The sequence below is a fragment of the Nuphar pumila genome, chromosome 14 (assembly GCF_984573655.1).
Source record: "Nuphar pumila chromosome 14, dmNupPumi1.hap1.1, whole genome shotgun sequence".
NCBI lineage: Eukaryota > Viridiplantae > Streptophyta > Magnoliopsida > Nymphaeales > Nymphaeaceae > Nuphar > Nuphar pumila.
In genome coordinates this window covers 87,912,433-87,934,111 of record NC_143262.1, presented here as the reverse complement: position 1 = coordinate 87,934,111, position 21,679 = coordinate 87,912,433, and the positions used below count along the sequence as shown (strand labels likewise).

The 21,679-nt window shown below is 40.0% G+C and overlaps 1 protein-coding gene and 1 non-coding gene across 2 annotated transcripts; both read left to right on the top strand.

Annotated features, from left to right (window-relative positions):
- The first annotated feature begins 9,705 nt into the window (after positions 1–9,705).
- Positions 9,706–12,227, top strand: LOC149817286 (Tetratricopeptide repeat (TPR)-like superfamily protein). Its single transcript, XM_089987863.1, has 2 exons — positions 9,706–11,917; positions 11,954–12,227. Exons 1-2 carry the CDS (start codon positions 9,749–9,751, stop codon positions 12,191–12,193), a joined length of 2,409 nt encoding a protein of 802 aa, XP_089843989.1. The 5' UTR covers positions 9,706–9,748; the 3' UTR covers positions 12,194–12,227.
- A 1,874-nt stretch (positions 12,228–14,101) lies between these two features.
- Positions 14,102–14,174, top strand: TRNAA-UGC (transfer RNA alanine (anticodon UGC)). The gene has a single exon. It is a non-coding gene; the product is annotated as a tRNA-Ala (tRNA).
- The last annotated feature ends 7,505 nt before the right edge of the window (positions 14,175–21,679 follow it).

Here is a 21,679-nt window from a genome sequence, read left to right as displayed (position 1 = left end):
TGAATCTCGATTTTTAAAGTGGGACAAACAAACTCAGAATGATCTGATTTTTGGTGGAGAGCATGAAGACATATGCATGAAGTTGCAGTAAAAATTTAAAATTAAAATGAGCTCTGGTTACATACAAATCGATAGATCTAAAATGCACAAGAATTCAAAGTATAATCTAGAAAGCAACTAAACATGATGAAAGCAAACTGCACATGCATGGATGTTCAAACATGAGATCTAATGCCTTAAAATATGAATGGGTAAAAACTTTGAATCAGAGTCTACAACTCTTCAAGTTGAATGATGCTACCCACGTTGGGAGGAGCCCCCAAACCCCCCTCCTGTAAGGGCAAAAACTCTAAATCAGGATCTACAACTCATTTAGTTGAATGATGCTACCCACGCTGGGATGAACCCCCAGACCCCCCTCCTGTAAGGGCAAAAACTCTAAATCAGGCACATAAGTAGAGAGAGAAGGGAGAGAGAGTGAGAGGGTTGGTGTTCATGGCCTTCTCCAAGAGGAACCCTTTACCTCCATTGATTTCTTCTCTAGAGAGAGAGGGTTTTACAGTGTTTTACGAAGAAGGAAGAAGAAGAAGATGACGATGGAGCAATGTAGGATCGTCTGTTGGATGTGCACAGAAGTAGAGAGAGAAGAGAGAGAGAGTGAGATGGTTGTTGTTCATGGCCTTCTCCAGGAAGAACTCTTTGTTTCCCTTGATTTCTTCTCTAGAGAGAGAGAGGGTTTTACAGTGTTTTACGGAGAAAGAAGAAGAAGACATGTTTGTCCTTTTTTTTAACAGAAAAAGAAGAAGACTTTGAAGAGTCAACATCATCCTCGACTTTCTGGATGGAGGACATGTTTGTCCTTTTTTTAAACTGTTTGTTTTTTCTTTTTTGAATGAAGGGCATTTTTGTCATTTTCTCAAACCATCACTTTATGAGAAGAATAGCAAGAAAGGGTACTTAAGTCTTTGCAACAACACCAGAGTCCGATGCAAAGTTATGTCAACATACACGGGAATACGAGCCCCATGTGCTTGTATACGTGGTGCTCATTCAAAGCCCTGAACACAGACGTGGGATTCAGTGAATCATCGGGGGCGAACATACACAACCCTCTCCACAATCAGATATAGAAGGGGGCTCGCCAAAGATCCAAAAACCACAAAAACGGATCCGGGCCCTTCCCACTGGCATCCCTGTACTCTCTCTCTCTCTGTATTAGAGTTGATGGCTCTTTCCTGCCTTCGTCTTTTATGCTTCATCCTAGTGTCTTCTTCGCTTCTCAAGCACCATTTCTCTATGTCACCAGCACCACCATCATTACCATCACTCTTCCAAACGCCCGCATGACTCCCCAACAATACCTTTCTACGAACACCATATGTAAAACCACCCGACGAGATCATCGGTGGGGGGAAGTTAAAAAAAACATTAGGGGTAGACAATTTCCCCATTTTCGGGAACCACCTTCTCTATTAGAAATGGCAGTGGACCGGGGTGGGGGCAGGGGCGGGGAACAAGGTCTCCACCCCCGCCCCATTTCAAAATCCGAACCTTCATCCCCGCATGGGGATGGATTTCAACCTTCACCCCTGCCTCCATCCCCGTTTCATGTCCTCCATCCCCGGTCCAAACGGGGGCGAGGCTGGGCGGGGCCCCGTTTCCCCTTAGTCTATAGTCATCCCTTAAAGGAATAGGGATGAGGCGGGGCGAGGCTAGGTGGGGATTCGGACGGGGCGGGGAAAAGCTTAAGTCCATCCCTGCCTCCTTCCCCACACGGAGATAGATTTTAACCTTCATACTCGCCTCCATCCCCACACGGGGATAGATTTTAACCTTCATACCCGCCTCCATCCCCGTTTCATGCCCTTCATCCCCTATCCAAACAGGGCGAGGCGGGGTGGAGCCCCATTGTCCCCCGGTCCACTGCCATCCCTATTCCCCATTATTTGTGTGTGTGTGTTGGGGGGGGGGGGGGAGATGAAGATAAACCTCACCCCCCCCCCCCCCCCCATGATCGACGGGTGGGGTGAGGTTTATTCTCACACATCGTGAGGGCTCTATAAAAAGCCCTCATGGTGCGTCTCCTGCCACCCCTTGACACCCAGAGCGACAATGAGAGAGTGAAGAAGAAAAAATAGAAAGCAAGAAAGAGTTGCATAGAGAGGGGGAGGAACTTACTGAAATTGTCGACGGCGACCAGCAGATAGGGGTGGCAAAATCTGACACGACCCGCCAACCGGCTTCTTAGCCGGGTTCGGGTTTGGCTTAAATAGGTTCGTGTCATAAACAGGTCAACCCGCCTAACTCATTTATTAAACGGGTCGGGTTTGTGTTAGGGGTATGACAACCCGCCAACCCGGCTGACCCGTTTAATAAACGGGTTAGGCGGGCGGGTCAACCCGTTTACCCGAATCCGACCCGCCAACCCGTTTACCCGACCCCGACCCGCCCGCCAACCCATTTACTCGAACCCAACCCACCAACCCTCCCACCAACCCGTTTACCTGAACCTGACCCGCCAACCCGCCCGTCAACCCGTTTACCCGACCCGACCCATTTATTAAACGGGTTAACCGTGTCGTGTCGGGTTACCCATTTAATAAATGGGTCGGGTTCGTGTTGAGGTATGCTGACCCGCCAACCTGACCTGATTGCCACCCCTACCAGCAGGTATGTCTTCTTCTTCTTCTTGCTTTTTTTTGGGTGATAAGAGGGCCGACAACCATGGCTACCAATGAGTTGCAGAAAAAAAAAAAAACGACAGCCATGGCTACCGGCCTTGTTGCCGAGAGAGAGAGAGAGAGAGAGAGAGAGAGAGAGAGAGAGAGAGAGAGAGAGAGAGAGAGAGCTCTGGTTGTCGGTCCAACTGTTTCAAAAAAGGAAAAAAATGGAAGGGGTCGTGCCCCTTTCACCCCTTTTTACCTTGATGATCGACTTGGGTCGGTCTGAGTGCGACGCAGACCGAACTAGTTTAACTCGATCATACCGACTTAGTTAGACCAAACCAGTCTAGGTGTGAACCAGATCGACTCGAGTCTAACTAGGTATTGATTCTCTGTTTGGATCTGGTCTGATCTGGACCAGGCCAAATCTGGGTCCAGTTCAATCCAGTTAGTTTGGACCGATCCAAATTGAACTAAATCTAGGTCTCGATCTAGTTTGAATCAGTGTTGGATTCAGAATAGGACTGAATCTGGTTTGGATTAGTTCTAGATCCAGATTAAAACTGGGTCTAGTTCCAGTCTGACAATTCTAGATTTAGATCAGAAGTGGGTCTGGATCTAGTCTAACAGTTTTAGATCCATATCAGAATTGGATCTAGATCCAGTTTGTGATTATTTTGAATTTTGAGAATTCAATTGAGTTTTTTAAACCAAACCCAGGTGAGTTGAGACTAGATTCAGAAAACCTAGTGCTCTAAACTAAAACTGAATATGTTTTGACTTAGGATGAGTCAAGTCAAATTATAAGAGTTGAAATGATCAAATTACCCTTGTGTGTATCTAATACCCGATTAAGTGAAATGGGCATAACTTTGCACTCTGAACTCAAAATTGAGTGAGGTTTAGTGCATTGAACTCGTATCGTAGAGAGAAATCTCCTTGTTCTCCGATTCAAGTCAAATCAGGGGTACAAAAATTGAAGTCTGATGAGTCAACTCAAGAGGTGTATTTTAGTAATTTTGTCAAAATATAAAGAAGTTATGTGTATTAATATTAATATACTTATGTGATGATCAGATCCTATTGTTAGAGCTTCTTGAGACTTGATTGTGACCAGAGTACAACATTTGTATTCGAGATAAAAGATATTATAAGTAATCTTAATTGCGAACAAACCATATTGCGTTGCATGTTATGATTAATATTGCACATTAGTATGTTTAGAAATGTGGCTCTTGAGTGTTAACATGATATGTATTAAATGATCATGCATGACATTATTGTAATGAGATGATTATATATACATGCTAGTCATGATATATCGTGCATATTAGAAATAAATTATTTTTATGATAGTATATCTATGTTATAATGTGCAAATAACATGCATTGTAGTGAGATTGTGATTAGCCTTGAGTCCCTTAAATCTAGTCATGTCATGTAAATTTTATATTGAGATGAGCATGCATAATCCCTTAAATCTCGAAAGTGGTGACCTGTGGAAAAGGCTACCTGGTTCGCAGCCAGAGTGCAGTCATCATGGATAGTGGGTCGTTGGTGATTTAACGACGTAGAAATTGTACTTTGTTACATGCTTAGTATGATACAAGGTATGAACCCTAATATCATTTTAAGATTGAGAGTGAGATCCGTCATGATTATTTTACGATATCACTCATGGGAGAACGAGTGAAACATGAGCTTGAGAGTAAGGTTCAATATAATTAACTTAAAATATGACTTAGAGTTATATTCACACAGTATTTAGGACTCTAGACAACCATGAATAGTTGAAAGTCATTGTGGTTAGGATGTATCATAAATTATGTCAAGATTGAGTTTAAGCCTAACCTCCCTACTAGATATCGGTGGAGTCCCTCTTGTTGTTTCACTGCAGTGCATGGTGATCCGGGGATCACTGGGAGTATACAGCTCATAGTCTGGCCAACATTGTAGAATTGAGGTGTTCTACGCGGGTTGTTACGCCCATAGACGATTATGATCGGTATAACCTAGTGTTATAGTTTTGTGTGAGTGAGTGTTTGATTGAAAGAATTAAGGGAGAAAATTTAAAACATACAAAGCTTGTGTGGTGTGTCGAAAACTAAACTCATACTAGGGGCTTAGAGTCTACTATAGTTATAATTTAAAGTCATTATTTGCTTATAAATATTCTTTACTGAGTTGTAGACTCACTCCCTATATAATTTTAATTGTAGGTTTCAGGCACACTAACGTAGGCATGCCATAATCGGTTACTCCGACTTTGCAACACAATAATTGTTAATTTTTATTTTCATGTCATTAAACATTCATGTAGTTGTTATTTTCTTATGTTATGAATGATGAACTTTGTAAAAGAAATTGAGTTATTAGAAAGACATGTTGCCGCTTGTGTGGACGAGTGCCCTGAAAGACGTTTTGAAGGACCGCTTTGGGGTGATACGCAAGTAGACGTCCCCCACTTGATGACTAGTTTGGACCATTGAAAAATCACAAGTTGGTGCTTAAGGGAGTTGATATCCTTGCAGCATGCGTTGGTGGTCATTTTTCTCTGTGAGGACTACAAAGGGCTTGAAATTTTCCTTGCTGGGGTGGGAAGGCACCCCAGCCATGAGCTTGAAGTTAACAAGTTCGTCGTGCAGGCAAGGATAACCTGCTTATATATGTGATTGCACTAGGAACCCACAAGCAAATGATGCTCGATGTTGATAGAGCGGAATATCGTTGTCTAAGTAATTGAAGGCATGTTGAGGAATGAGACTTGGCATGTTAAGGGTTGCGGTGATAGTGAATGAAAACTAGAACAAGTTGAGTAGAGTGAAGAAAAGAAGTAAACCAAAGATAATTACAAAGGCAAACTGGCATATCAGTTAATACTATGTTCTTACCTGCACCGACATTGTCAAGGACGACAATGGTTTAGGTAGGGAAGAATGTCCCGGATCGAGCCTTTAGAATAGGGCATGTGCAGTGTGAAGCTTTACCGAGTGGAAAATGCATCAAGTGCAGGAACACACAACATTCGTTGGCTTGATCAGTGACGTGCAGTGATAGCATGACACACGATAAGCAATGATATCATCGTTAGTGCATTGTTGTGTGGCGGCACATACGTGGAGTGTTGTCTGATTAAGCAGTGCCAACGGATCAGAGGATGTTGCCTTTAGAAAATTGGTTAAGGATCTCTCGGCTTGAAAGAGTTTTTCACACGTAGCGGTTGGATGCACGAGGGTGCGTGTGGGTTAGGGTTAATTCCTCCAAGAATTGCCTTAGGTGATTCCAACCGAGTATGGTGACTTGCGGCTAGGCAAGAGAATGCCTAGGCGCTGGAGAATGAGTTTAGGTGGTGCTCTTCAATATGGTGTTTAATCATCAATTGGTCTTCAAACTGAGGGTCGCAAGGTCTTGTTTCTTCAGTGGTAAGGTTTTGTTGTACCTTGCGCATAGAGTCGCAATATCCTCCATGGCACGCAAGGATAAACCAAGTTTGTGTCATTTTCAGAAGTGATAGTTGGTATGGGACGGTTATGCACTAAGTGACATATAGTAGATAGAATACACATTTAAAGATGTGCTTGATCAGCTTCCGCTAGGCAACTACGCCCGAGGTGCTGCGCAGGGTCAATGAAATGATTCAGCACATGAAAAAGTGTTGGTGTACGGACTTTGGCCGTTAGGCTAGCCAGACTGGACAGTCTAGCGCATCACGGGTTTGTAAAAAATTTTATGCCCTTGACAAAGCTGACAGGTATTGTTATTTCTTTGTTTCTTCCTTTTTGTTTAACCATGTAAGTGATATGTTGTTGTAACATTTGTTTAAATGCATAGGGCAATCAAAGTGGGGAGGTCTTTACCGGTTGCAAAGCATCCATATCTTGCTGAAAAGTCTTTTTGTTGTGTTTCTTTTTAGCTTGGTTTCTCAAACATATTTTCTTGTTAGTTTCAAAAACTAGAATACAAAAAGAAAGCTAAATGTAAGAGATTGATCAATGATCAGTGCTGCGGCAGTAGGTAACTAATGGAAATAGCTGGGTAGGGTGGAGTACTAGAGACCTTTCTGTAGTTACTAGATATGTCCCTGATGCATGGGTTTGGTAATCTCACCTTCTTGGAAGATCTTGCATCACGTTTGCCCTAAAATATCTTGATGGATTCACTCATGGCTGTTCTCTTCAAACTAAGATTTTTGGCATCTTGCATCCCCTGATTTTAGTGGCTTCTTGTTTATGCTTCCACTTCTTGTTCTGCTCTACACATTTGAAAATTGTTCCTTGTAGGTGATTGCATTCACAATTTAGTGTATTTCTAGAAATAATAGCATGCTATTAATCTTGAGAAAAAGAAAGTCATGAAAATAGAGCATCAACCTGTTTTTGGTATCATGTTTATTTTAATGTGTATGATCTCTTGTTAGCGACATATATACTTTACTTTGAGATTGTGTTTCAAGAACATATTGCATCCAAAATTTGGTACCTTCGAATTCTTGGGGTACTGCTACTCAGCAAGTCCCTTAAAGGCAGTTTTTGCTTTAATGAAAATTTTTGCCATTTGTGCGATTCACATTATGTGGAATATTCTGATGCAGGGATGGCGTTGAGATGCAATGCACAGACTGAAGAAGCAAGAGCCGGTGTAGCAATGCAAGAAACATGTCTTGACTGTTAAATCGATTCATAGCCATCTTTTTTTCAAATTCGTAGCTATCTTTTACTGTCTGAAAAATGTTCATGTGCTGCTTCCTTTCTTCTGGGTGTATCCAGGTAACTGTAATTACTAACCAGCAGGGATGGATGGACGTATAATTGTCAATATTTGTGGTGTAAAACCTTAGTCATAACAATTTCAATTTCATTGATTGTGAAAATGCCTCAGCCTGTGTGCTTTAAAATATGGGTTGTGTTGTGATATATAGTACATGCTCGTTCTGTGTGTCTTGCACTTAGTATGCACAGACTTGTTAGTGTGTGTTTTGCATGTTAGTGCCTGTCAAACTGTCCTGTGGAAGTGGAGTCTTTAACCGTCAGGTTGCAAGATCCATGCAGAAATGATAGTGTTCCCGGATTAATATCAAAATGAGCCTGTTTTTTGGAGAATGAACGTTGATGCACTGAAAAACTTGAGCTGGGAGGAGATTTACTAGTTATTTCACCAAATCATCCAATTAATCCAGGAAAATATAGCGTTTGTAGCTTGATATTAATGTGATAAAACACTTTTTGCTTTGTTTTTACATTACTTATATTTATATTATATTTTAAAATATATTTACTAGTATTTTCTTGAGAGTTTCTTAAGAAAATCTCATTTTTCAAAATTTCCTGAGTTTTCCCAGATACTTTCCAGAGAACATGATTTGTAACTATAATTGATCAGATGCGGCCTGATTGGATCGGATTCTAGAAAGGCTGAGAAAAGACTTTAGCAGATCCAGATTCAATTAGCTATCCCCTTGGATATGACTATTACATATAGTTAGTGCAATTGTAGTTGTATTTTTCACTGATTTAAATTAAAAACTTCACAACCAATCCAACCATTTATCTGATTCAATCTGGTAGAGCTTTACTGGATCTGGATAAACAGATCTGAATCAAACCTGACCCTTTGATATCCTTCGAAGGCTGCTATTAATGAAAGATGAATGGTTGTTACAAATCTTTGGGGGGGGGGGGGGGGGTCGTGTAAAGGAAAAGCTTGTCATATTTTAAAAAATTGCTTGTTTCAAAAGAAAAAAAAAAGTTGGGAAAATCTTGGTATATTAAAAAATAGAAAACATAGGAAAAAGAATTTTATAAAATACCAAAAAAAAGATATTCTGAACATTGGATTCATGTTCGGTTTTTTTTCCAAGATTGTGTTGATGCCAAGTTGGTTTAAGTCTCTCTAGTTATCACAAAGCCATCTTAGAGATGGCTTTTCTTTTTCTTTTTCCAAAAATATCCAGAAATCTTGGTGAATTTAAAGGTGGAATAAAAATACCAAAACCAAAGCAAACAAACAGCCACATGATTTAGAATCATCACTAAAATGTCAAATAAATTTAAGATTTTTAAGCTGAAACTGGGCTGTCAATGTGTTGGGTCTGTACCCCACCAGACGAGGTCTGTTCTCAACCCATTCAAGTGGCTAAGTCTCTCTCACCTGTTTGGATCAGTGGGATCCAATCCAAGGCCTGCCTGGCCTGTAGGAGCAGACATCAGCTTGGCACCCGATGGGTAATTGGTAACCAACCCGATATAGGCCAGGTTTAGGATGCCTTGTGCAGTCCCAAACCAGACAAATGCCAGGCCCGATGCTTCCTGATTAATAAATGGGCCAGGATACGGATAGGGGCAGAATGTCATCTCAATGGAGCCTGACACGACACTGACTGTTTAGTAACTGGATTTAAAGGGCTCAACCAGACCTACATGGAACCCAGTCCAATGAGACCCGAGCTCAGCCCAAATCTGTTAAGAGTCGGGGCTTTCGGTGGGCCTGGAACTGGGTTGGATGTACTGATCTGGATACTTGTAACCATAGTGACAAATATCGCCAGATTTATGAAAATCTCACTAGAAATTATTTGAAAGTTAAAAACGGCAATTTCTAGCGATATTTTCAAAATATCGTGATTTTTCGTCAAAACATAAATATTGTGATTTAAACATGATATTTACGTTTTAAATGGCTATTTATCGTGAAAAGGGGTGTCGTTTTTATTTTTAAATAATTTTTATATTTTCTTATAAAAATATTTTTTATATATTTTAATTTATTTTTTATTGCAGAGATTTTGCCACAAAATGCAATATTTAAAAAAAATCAAATTCTCGTGAGTTTTTTACTTCCGATATTTTCCCGTTTTTAACTTTTTTCACTATGCTTATAACCTGGATCTGGACCTGATCCAACACACACCCACACACAGCGTTACCTGTAACCTTCATTAGCTCTTGTCCTTCTCTGACCCCAAAATGCCATGTTTCCTCAAATACCACATTGGGTTTTCAGAATGCTTCATCTTTTTCAAGACCCAAAGAACTTTCACCTCACAACCCAAATCCCAATTACATAACATCAGAAATGAGCTCTTCCCTATGATCAAAGAATTGAGTTTTCTTTGCAGGGAGGGACTGTTGAAAGAAGCCATGCAATTGTGGGCAACAATGGAATTCCAACTTGGTTTTCATTCAGACTCTGTTACATACACAAGCCTCATACAAGCTTGTGTGAGGAACAAGTCTCTGTATCTTGGGAAGCTCATACATGGAAGGATGATTAAGAACTCATTCAATTCATGCCTTTTTCTCGCCAACAATCTGTTGAATATGTATTGCAAATGTGGGTGTTTTAGTCATGCACACCGACTGTTTGTTCAAATGTCTAAGCCAAATATTGTGTCATGGAATGCTTTGATTTCTGGGTACTCCCAATTGGGTCTCAACAGTGAAGCACTGGAAGAATTCCAGAGAGCGATGATGGTTGGAGTGTTCCCTGACCGTTTTACATTGTGTTCTGCATTGAGTGCGTGTGGTCAGGCGATGGATTTCGATTCAGGGAGGCAAATTCATGGCAGAATTGTCACTGGAGGTTTTGGATTAGAGGTTTTTGTGGTCAATACCCTCATCCATATGTACATTAAATTCAGTCTGATGGATGAAGCCCTGAGGGTTTTTCATAGTTCATTGGAATTGGATGAGGCTTCATATAATACATTGATTGCAGGCTGTGCTCGAAAAGGACAGGAAGATGAAACTTGGAGAATTCTGGTTCGGATGCTTCGGTCAGGGTTCAAGATGAACAGCTATGCTGCAGGTAGTTGCCTTAAGGCATGTGCTGATAGTGGTTGTGGTGCCGCTGCCGGAGAACAGATTCATGCATCCCTGATGAAGTCCGGACTTGACTCTGATGTAGTGGTCAGCACTGCAACTCTTGATATGTATGTGAAGAATGGCTGTATAATTGATGCGGAGAAGGTTTTCAACCAGATGCCTGATCGGAATGTTGTTGCCTATAATGCCATGATTGCTGGAACTATAGAAAATATCAGTAATGGGTCTGCAGAAACAGCTCTAGAACTCTTCTTGGAGATGCAGATGAATGGAGTGAAGCCGTCCAATTTCACATTTTCAGCCATATTGAAAGCCTGTGTCCTGTTTGAAGCTTTCAAAGAGGGGAAGCAAATACATGTTCATATCATCAAGAACAGGCTTGATTCTGATGAGTTCATCGGCAGTGCCCTCATTGATCTGTATGTGAAATCAGGGGAGATTGGTGATGGCTTGAAATGCTTCACACTGTTGCCGAAAAAAGACTGTGTTTCTTGGACTGCGGCAATTGTCGGGAGTATCTGGAATGGGCAGTTTGAAGGGGCATTGAGGCTGTTTCATGTAATGCTTGGTGTTGGGCTGAAACCAGATGAGTACACAATCTCAAGTGTGCTGAGTGCATGTGCAAGCTTGGCAGTAGCATGCATTGGTGCTCAAGTCCATGTTTACATGGTGAAATCCGGCATCAATCGTCTTATCGGAACTTCAAATGCTCTTATATGCATGTATTCAAAGTCCGGCGAAGTTGAGAAATCTGAGCAGCTATTTCAGGAGACCACGAGCAAAGACGTAATTACTTGGTCTGCATTGATCTCCATGCATGCCCATCAGGGTTCGGCAATTGAAGCATTCAAAATTTTCAATCAAATGAAGGAATCGGGCGTTGTTCCAAACGAAATCACATTCCTTTCTGTACTAACTGCTTGCAGCCATGCAGGGTTGGTGCGTGAAGGCTTCAAGTACTATGAAAGCATGATTAGAGATCACAACATTAATCCGAACGTTAAACATTCTGCTTGCATTGTTGACTTGCTCGGTCGTGCTGGCAAACTAGCTGAGGCTGAGCAGTTCATCAACATATCCGGGTTTGAGAATGATCCTACTATATGGCGAGCACTACTAGGTGCTTGCCGGAATCATGGAGACATTGTAGCTGGAAAACGGGCAGCTGAGCGAGTAATTGAGCTTGAACCGCATGCCTCAGCTGCATATGTACTGCTATATAACATGTACATCTCCAACAGAAAATTGGCACAGGCAATGGAGATACGGAAACTAATGATGCTTAGAGGGGTTAAGAAAGAGCCAGGCTTGAGTTGGATCGATACTGGAAAAGAGATGCATTCATTCATCTCGTGTGATAAATCACACTCTCAAACAGAATCGATTTACCGAAAGCTAGAGGTTGTTATTAAGAGAATTAAAGAGCTGGGATATGTTGATAATCAGGGATTGCTGTTCTTGCATGAGGAGAGTGATCAAGATGGAAGCTCTGTGAATTACCATAGTGAGAAATTGGCTGTGGCTTTTGGGTTGGTGAGTATGCCCGGAAATGTTGCAGTAAGGGTCATGAAGAATCTGAGAGTATGTGGTGATTGTCACTCCTTTATGAAATATGTATCTAAAATTGAGGATAGAGAGATTATCTTAAGAGATTGTATACGTTTTCACCATTTCAAGGGTGGCCTTTGTTCTTGCAAAGATTATTGGTAATTTTTCTTAAGGTTCCTGTTATTGTTTCCCAGCAGTAGTCTTCTGTTTCAGGTAAAAACTACAAATGTGTAGGTGGCCGTTGGACCTAGCCCAGTTATTCCATGTAAGCACTTGGCTTCTGCCCAATTCCTCAGACCAAGGCCGATTGCTTGTAGCCTAGGCCTAACCTGGCTAGTAATTGGATCTATGGCACAATGGTAGGCCAAAATTTTGTGGTCGGTAACTATGGTCCGCAATCTTGATGATGTCTTTGCAAATGACTTCCACAATCCTACATTTCCAGTAAATGTGTCTTCATTGTTTGACCACTGTTTAGATAATATGGATGTTATCTGAAATAGTTTTCTTTTTTATTTGTTCTTGTTTTGTTGAAGATACCCAAAAATGGTTCTTTACTTTTTCTTTTGTAAGTATTGACACATTTTAGTCTTGATAAGGGTGTCGTATACTCATCTTCATCCTTTGGCATCAAGAAAGATTTATAGCCAATAAGATTTGTTGTCTTGGTATAGAGGTTACAATAATATAGTTGACCTGAATTTGGCTTATTTTCTTGTACCCTTGCACAAAAACCTGATTGGGCCTGGTCTTCACCTGGATACTCTCAGGCATGTCAGAGTCTATTCTTTTCAAGGTGGAACTTGGGCAGATTCTCATTCACTTTCTCAACTGTGGAAGAAGTCCATGACAAGTTACCTGATTTACCTGAGTCAAAAATAATTTTCAGCAACTGTAACTGATTTTGACTTGGGATCCTTGCCAATCATTCAAGTCTGACTTAACCCTATTGAGTCTCTGAAAACTAGGTTTTATGCTTGCCCTCCCAAGGTACTAAATTTCTTGTAAATTGGTCACAGTTGGCCCATGACTTTTCCTATTGACATCTACCAATCTCCAACAGCTGGTTGATAACATTTTTTGTCAAGTTGAATGTATGCATGGGGATTTTGTTCTTAGATTTCAGTATTATAGAAGTTTTAGGTGTTATGGCTCGTCTGTCTGTTCTCTAATTGATAACCCAAGATGCAAGAAATTCGAAGACAATGATTTTCATGAAAAAAGATACACAAGGCTGTCTCTGTAATTATTGTATAGACAAATTCTCTTTTACTTCATTGGTCTGAGGTGCGAAATGAGATCAATCTAGTTCTTCCTAGTTCAAGATGGTTCATCTTTGTTTTTGAAATTATTTTTTGAAATACGAATAGTTAACAAGAGTATTGAGGACATTTAACAAAGGAGGCAGACTGGGCTTCTATTATAAGAAAGAAGACTCTCTCTCTCTCTCTCTCTCTCTCTCTCTCTCTCTCTATATATATATATATATATATATATATATATATATATATATATATATATATATATGTGCACGATAACATTTGGTAATGGTGCCATTATGTACAAATACCTCTGGGTCTCCTTGGTGTGTCTTTTTTTTATCCAATCTGACCTCATGGATGAATTCAGCATGTTCAAAATAGTGGGAACTGGCTTTTGGATCATGTTTTGTCGATGAAAAAACATGATCTTATGACCCAAGAAAGTATAGTACATTGTAGGCCATTGATTTTTGAAGCCATGTAAAAACCTACTTATGTTTCATAATAGGATGGTCTAAGATCCGATTCCCACTAACACAAACATTTAGATCACATCTGTAAGGTTAGTTTTATGAAAAACAACAAAAAATGAAAAAAAAAACTCATTTGTAAGTAATGGCGACATGACCAATTGTAATATATATATAAAGCGTCTGCGTGAGAGAGAGAGAGAGGGGGGGGGGGGGGGCTTACACAGTGCTATGGCACGCCAGCGAAGAGGACAAATGCATCAGAAAGTGTTGACAAAGAATAATCAACCACAAAAATAAAGAATTTATATATTTCGTAAAATTAAACGGCAACAAATGGGGATGTAGCTCAAACGGTAGAGCGCTCGCTTTGCATGCGAGAGGCACGGGGTTCGATACCCCGCATCTCCATTGCTACTATTTTTCTTGAGCTCAAACGGTATTTCAGTTTTTTATATATCCAAGTTTCTGAAGAGCTACATCACATGTGGCATATATATGCTCATTCGTCGAAACCACAACAAGGGAGAGGAAGATTGTTCTGTTTTTCATGCAATTTCTTTTTTTCTCTTTAATTTGAAATATTTTTTTTAATACTGAAGCTGCAATTTGTTTAAAGTCAATCAATCTGTAGACTTAAGCTAAGATTCTATTTGGTTCTGTTTGTTTCTGATTTCTGATCTGTTTTTTGGGTGACCACTCGTCATCCACTTCACTGTCTGCAGGTGCTTAATTCTTTCCATCAGCAATAAAAAAATTCTTTCCTCGAAAAAAATAAAATAAAATTTTCAACAATCTCAAATATCTCAGCATCGGAGTTTTTTTCTTTTTCTTTTTCTTTTTTCTCGGTATCAAGGCTTTTTATTGGTAAGGGAAAAAATCCCACGATCAATTTAAAATATTTTGTGAAATATATTAGCATAACGAGTTCTGTTAAAAATATAAAACAATTAAACAATGTATGGCCGCTGATGGATTCCAAAGGAGTGTAACCATGGCTGGTAAACAAACAGCAAATCGGCTCATCGCGAACTCGTTTGTGAATGGTTCGTATAGTTGGCAAGCCGGGCCACAAGCAGCTCTTTTAGCTTAAACGAGTCGAGCTCGAACACTTGGTGTTGGCTTGGCTTGATAGTGGTCGTATAGACAATATATATATTATGGATAATATATTTTGTTTCTTTCAAAAAAATTTGATAATATATTTTGTGTAATATATAAAAGGAAGAATGCATAAATATATATAAAAAGAAGGATACAATGAAAAATATATACATAAAATATGGACTACTATGTGTAATTTATAAAAAGTTATATATATTTTCAAGTATAATATATAAAAATGTATAAACTATGCATAAATAACATAGAATGTTTTCACACTAGCCAGCTCGTGTTCGGCTTGTCTCATTCAGGTGATACAAGCCGAGCTCGAGCTCGGATCAGCTGAACACAAATATGAGCTGAGCCACGAGCTCAATCCACTAGTAAACGAGTCGAGCCCGAACATGCCCTGTTCGGCTGGTTTACCAGCCCTAAGTATAACAATGTGCCTAAAAATTTTTGCTATGGAGTCCTGGAGTTTGATATAGGGTTGAAGGACAAACCTCTGGATTGGTTTCTTTCCAGTGATGTAATATGAGTGCAATTGATTTTTTTTAACTGGTCGGGGCAATGTCATCAGTATCGGTGTGTATCAGCCTGTATATTGGCAGAATTTTGAAAAGCTGCAGGCCTGAATTCGGCTATTTTTTTATAATTAAAAAAATTACCAAAAATCACTTTTAAATATTATTTTAATGATTTTAACACGTGTTATATTATGATTGACATGTTATATTTTTTTATTATTGTTGACAGAACGATTCAATTGAGTATCGGTATAGGCCGAAAACAGCTGAATTGGTGGCCCAACGATTCAGGGCCGATACCGATTGATACTGACAACAATGGGTATGGATCAGACTAACCCAGCATGTCAATCCAGAAAAAAAAATTAAGGTATTAATATTGCAATAATATGCTTCTAAGATTGTTGATTTTTTTTTTCTGTAATTTTCCAAATATGCAGTGATAAGAAAGATCACAATAGTGGCGTGGTCATGTTTCCTTGTCCCCTATATAAAACTGGATGCAGATCAGGTCATGTTGAACATGAGCGTTTTTGGTCATGCCGACATCGTGGCCGTAGGATTTGCATTTTAAAAAAGCTCAAAAGTCAACAAAACCACGTGGCATTCATCCGAAATGCAAACAGACGGCCACGATGTCGGCATGACCAAAAACGCTCATGTTCAGCATGACCTGACCTGCTTCCTATAAAACTCCATAAGTACCCTTTTGCCTATCAGACAGTTTTTTGTTGGCTTTGACCTTGGGGCAAGAGATGATGCACACACAAGGTATCGAACTCGCAATGCCCTTCAATTTGAAGGTCTTAAGCTGACCCACCTAGTCATGTGTGCTAAGCTTTTTGTGGGCCATAATATTTTGAATATAGCAACTTATGTTGGGAATTAGGGTTGGGCATGGGGCTGGTGGCCCAATCTTAAAATGCTTATCTGAATGGGATTATAATTAGGTTTTTCTTATATCCTTGGGTTTGGGTATTAGTTTTAGGAATAAGTACGCTCTCTTTGGCATACTATTTTAAGGTTTTCCAAGCAGAGTATGAGGAGTAAACTTGGTGAGAATCAAATGTTGCATCTCCTCCTATGTTTGGGAATAAGTAACTTGACTTATTTGGTACTTTGAGTTTTTTTTTCAGGCTATTGGGTGTATCAGCTCAAGCTGGCTTGGTCCTGAGATCAAGTCGGCTTACCGGCATCTGTCAAAGGAGTTCCATCCCGATGCGCCATTGCTTCTGATAAAGGTGGCTTACGACAAGTTTCGCATCTGCAGGAGGTTTTTGATGTGTTGATCAATGAAGCGAGCTGCCAGTCGTATGACTAGGGCTTGGTCCGAGACAGGGTCGTACCTGTGTTTTATGGGGCCTGAGGCAGAGGGAAAAAATGGGCCCCTTATTAATAGCAAGAGTTCTGGGGCAGTGCCTCGAAATTTTTTGAGCCCCTATTAAAAATGGGCTTCTTAAAAATAGCCCCCCTATTAATAGTAGGAGTTTGGGGGCAGCGCCTCAGAATTTTTTGAGCCCCTTATTAATAGTAGGAGTTCGAGGGCAACGCCTCCAATTTTTTTGGGGCCCCTAAATTTTTTGTTGTTTTAGTCCCCATTAAAAATGGAATCCCTATTAAAAATGGGCCCCTAAATTTTTTTTTGGCCCAGGGGCCCTGAGGCCCAAGTCTCATTGGCCTCTTGACAGGTCCGGCTCTGGTCCGAGAAGCCGCGAGCCGCCAAGCTGAGGGCATGAAGCTGAGACTAGAGGACCCTTATGAACAAGAGGTGAGGAATTGGAAGTCCATACTTGACATGGTTGATAGGCTTGGTGAGCAGATTCTCGCTGCTCTCACAATTGATCTTGTGGCTGCTATAGTCTCAATTTGTTGTATAATATATGCTTTGTTATTTAAGGAACCCAATTAAATATGTAGGCTTCATTACCTCATTAATCATCGTGATCATGATGATAATTGTAATTTTAAACTCTTAATAAAAATCAATTTGTGAATATAAATTCGTCAAGCTTGCCTGCCAAAAGGTACTGCCAGCAGTTGGATCGGAGCTAGTCCTATCCCTCCATAGGACCCGATCTGCTCTGGTGCTTTTGAAATGGTCAAGTGGCATATTTGTCAAATTCAATAATCAGAAGGTTTCATCCCCCAGAAGAGTGGTGTATTTCTGATATTAAAAAGAAAAGAACTGGTTACTTTTTTTTTTTTGCTTTTAATACGTATCTAAATTTTAAATAGTGAATGGATCCAGTCCAGATTCATTTTTTCAGGGAAAATGATTACACGACTCCATGATCGATGCATCTTTGGATCGGATGAAAATCATTGGGACCTGGGTCCAAACTGGAGTTAACCCATGTTTTCAACTTAGTGATATTCACAAAGTCGCCCCAACTAAATGAGTGGAGCCCTTGGGCATGAACGTTCTTGTTTTTCAACAGAAAGAACACACCCGGCATTGCCCGATTGGCTAGCAGGGTGGTTGTGAGGGTGTTGAGATGAAGGCACCTGATCAAACCCCACTTGCACATGGGTGTGTCCACAGCTTTAAGAGGTGGTGCAGGGTGGTCATGGGGTCCCGCCCAGGGTTTTTCTTCCTTTGGCGAGGGTTCCAAGTCATAAAAAACATAACACAAAAATTGGAAAAATTATAACAAAAGAAGCCAACATCTTGCGTCCATATGGGTTAGGACTTAGATCCAGGTCCAAATATATATGGATGCTGATTGGGTCTGAGTCTAGTTCAAGCATTATGCTAGTCTGGCCTGGATCCAGTTGAGACCACCATGTATCCGATTCATTGACAGCCTAAATTATCAGATGGGACCCATCGCCATTATCTTGGAATTGTTAGGCGTTGGCTATATCAGCTAAAAAAATAATAGCTATATTTTAATGCAACAAATATGTTGTTTTTGGACGCTATTTTTGTGGACGTAGAGAACTCATGTGCAGTTAGTTGTCTATGCTTCACACATTCTTGCTCTTCCTTCTTAGCTAACCATGGCTTCAACTCCACCAACTTCTTTGACCATCCTCTTCAGAAGCAAGAAAGGCACAAAGGCGGCAATTGCAAGGCCTCGCCGATCACTCGTGTTTGCGTCAAAGAACTCGATGAAAGAAAACCAACATCGGAAAAAACGTAAACTAAGTGTTTACACCAAAATTCATTGGCATTGTAATATCTCGATTCGAAACTTCTAGAGTCTAGGTCCGGTTGGTATTACTTCTTAAAGAAACAACATATAGAGTTCATACAAAGAAAACATGGTTAAATTTTTTTTTTTAATAAGTTCATTTTATTTGACAAAGTTCATCATGAAAATAATAATAAAACTAACAAGTACTCTCTTGCACAGCATCACATCCTGCCTGTGCTAGTATGCATGAAACTTATAGTTATAGTTATATAAGAGGTGAGTCTACAACTCAATAAAGAATATTTATAAGCAATAAATAACTTTAACTTATAACTGCAGTGGACTCTAAACTACGAATCTGAGTTTAATTTTTGAGGCACCACAAAAGGTTTATATGTTTTAAATTCTCTTCTTAACTCTCTCAATTTAATATTCATTCACTGCAGACTATAACTCTATATCGGCTATATCAGTCATAGCCATTTATAAACGTAGCAACCCGTGCATAACATATCAAATCTACATTGTTGACCAAACTATAAACCATACGCTCCTAATGATCTCCAGATCACTAGGCACTGCAGTGAACCAACAAGAGTGACTCCACCAATAGCTAGCAGGAGGGTCAGACTCAAACTCGACATAGTTTATGCTACATCCTAACCATAAATGACTTTCAACCATCTATCATTGTCTAGAGTCTCGAATACTATGTTAACATAAAACCTTAAGTCATACTTTAAGTTCATTCACTTGACCTCCTTCTTAAGCTCGGGTCGCACTCGTTCTCCCATGAATACCATCATGAAATAATCACGGTGTATCTCATTCTCAATCTCAAAATGGCATTAGGGTTCACACTTTGTATCATATTAAGCATGCAACGAGATAGAGTCTCTACGTCGTTAAATCATCAGTGGCCCACTCTTCATGGTGGCTACACTCTGACTACGAACCGGCTACCCCTTTTCACAGGCCACTACTTTCAAGATTTAAGGGGTTAATCATGATAATCTCAATATAAGTTCAAATGACATAACCAAATTCAAGGAACTCAAAGCTAATCACAATACATATTATTCAAAGATTATAACATAGATATGCTATCATAAAACAATTTCTTTCTAATATGCAAGGTACGTTACGATTCATGTATGCATATAGTTATCTCATTGCAATTAACTCATGCATGATCATTCTATCCATATCATGTACACACTCAAGGGCTATATTTCTAAACATGCTAATATACAATATACAACACAATATTATCTATTTACAACTAAGATTGCTTATAATATCTCTTACCTCGAATACGAATTGTGTACTCTATTCACAATTGAGTCTCAAGTGATTCTAACAATAAAACTTGATCGTCACACAAACATGTTCATGTTAATACCCATATATTGTTTATATTATGATAGAATTCTCAAAATATTCCTTTCGAGTTTACTTGTAAGACCTTGATTTTTGTGCTCCTAATTTAACCAGAACCATAAGACAAGAAGATTTCCCTCTATAGTACGAGTTCAACGCAGTAAACCTCACTCAATTTTAAGTTTGGAATGCAAAGTTATGCCCATTTTACTTAATCAGATATTGGTTTCACATAAGGGTAATTTGATCATTTTCACTCTTATGATTTGACCTAACTCATCCGAGGTTAAAAATAGGTTCGGTATGAGTTTAGAGTATTAGGTTTACTAAACCTAGTCTCGACCCAATTAAGTTTGCTTTGAAACTCAATTGAATTCTCAAAAATTCATAATAAATTACAAACTAAACCTAGATCCAATTATGATCTGGAACAAAAACTGTTTTGAATCTGGATTAAAACTGATCCATCCAGCTATGGGTTGGATCCAGATTCAGCTATATATTTGATCCAGAACTGATCTGAACAGTTTTGAAGTAGATCCAGATCCAGTATTGTTACATCTAGTCCATACCAGATCCAAACCTATTTTTTGTCTGAATCTAGTTCAACTTGGATCAGTTCATATTGACTCGATCGAACTGGACTCATATTTGATATGGTCCAAATCAAATGAGAACCAAACAGGGAATTGAGACCTTGTCAGACCTGACTAGGTCAGAACCAGTTCGATCAATCGAGTCAAGTTCAAAAATGTTGACTAGACTTTGTCCAGGCTAAACCAGACCAAGTCAGCCTTAGTCAGACCTGACCCAGTCTGGGTTCACACCCAAACCAGTTTGATCCAATTGAGTTGGTGCGGTTCAGTCTGAACCGGTTGGGTTGACTACGATCAAGTTTTTTTTTTAGTTTGGTCTAGGTCGGACCCAAACCACTTGGTTCAGTTTGGGTTGCACCTAGATTGATCTGAGATTCGGCAGACCCAACTCGGTCTGGTATACCTCTCAGACCAAGTCGGTTCTGCCGACTCAGGGCTGGGGTTTAAAGCAGAAGGGGCATAACCCCTTCCCGACCTCTCTCCCCCTTGCTGCAGAGGTTACCGACAACCTCTGGTTGTTGACCCTCTCTCTCTCTCTCTCTCTCTCTCTCTCTCTCTCTCTCTCTCTCTCTCTCTCTCTCTCTCTCTCTCTCTCTTTGCAACAATGCCACCAGCCATGGCTGCCGGATATTTTTTTTAATACGCTGGCAGCCATGGATGCCAACCTTCCAAAACGAAACAAGAAAGAAGGAGAAGGGCGTACATGCGACGGTTCATCTCGATGGCGCTCAGATGACTCACTCTTTCTCTCTCTCTTTATATATATATATATATATATATATATATATATATATATATATATATATATATATATATATATATATATATATATATCAAAAGGGGTTTTGGGGGCAGGAGGGCTCACTGTGAGAGCTGTTCGGTGGGTGAGGATAAACCTCACCCTCCACCCACTGGTCATGGAGGGTAAGGTTTATCCTTTCCCTTTTCCACGAAGAGTGAGAGACGGTTGGGTAATTGTCTTCCTCGTTCATCCAGAGCCTCTCTTTTTTCCACCAACTTCATCGGTTGGGATAATCCTGAAAAAGGCTGGGTAGGAGGGAAGTCCAGCACAGTTGGTGCAGAGAAACAAGAGAACTTTGGGGAGAAATTTTCTGAACTTCTCAAGAACACTACAGGCTTCTATTACGAGCAAGTCTTTGTTTTTGGTGTTG

What these genes read in the sequence shown, in the direction of transcription:
- LOC149817286 (XM_089987863.1), top strand. Translation starts at nt 9,749, where the DNA reads ATGATCAAAGAATTGAGTTTTCTTTGCAGGGAGGGACTGTTGAAAGAA. An exon ending in GAATTAAAGAGCTGGGATAT is followed by an intron (nt 11,918 to 11,953) that starts GTTGATAATCAG and finishes TTGCATGAGGAG; the next exon opens with AGTGATCAAGATGGAAGCTC.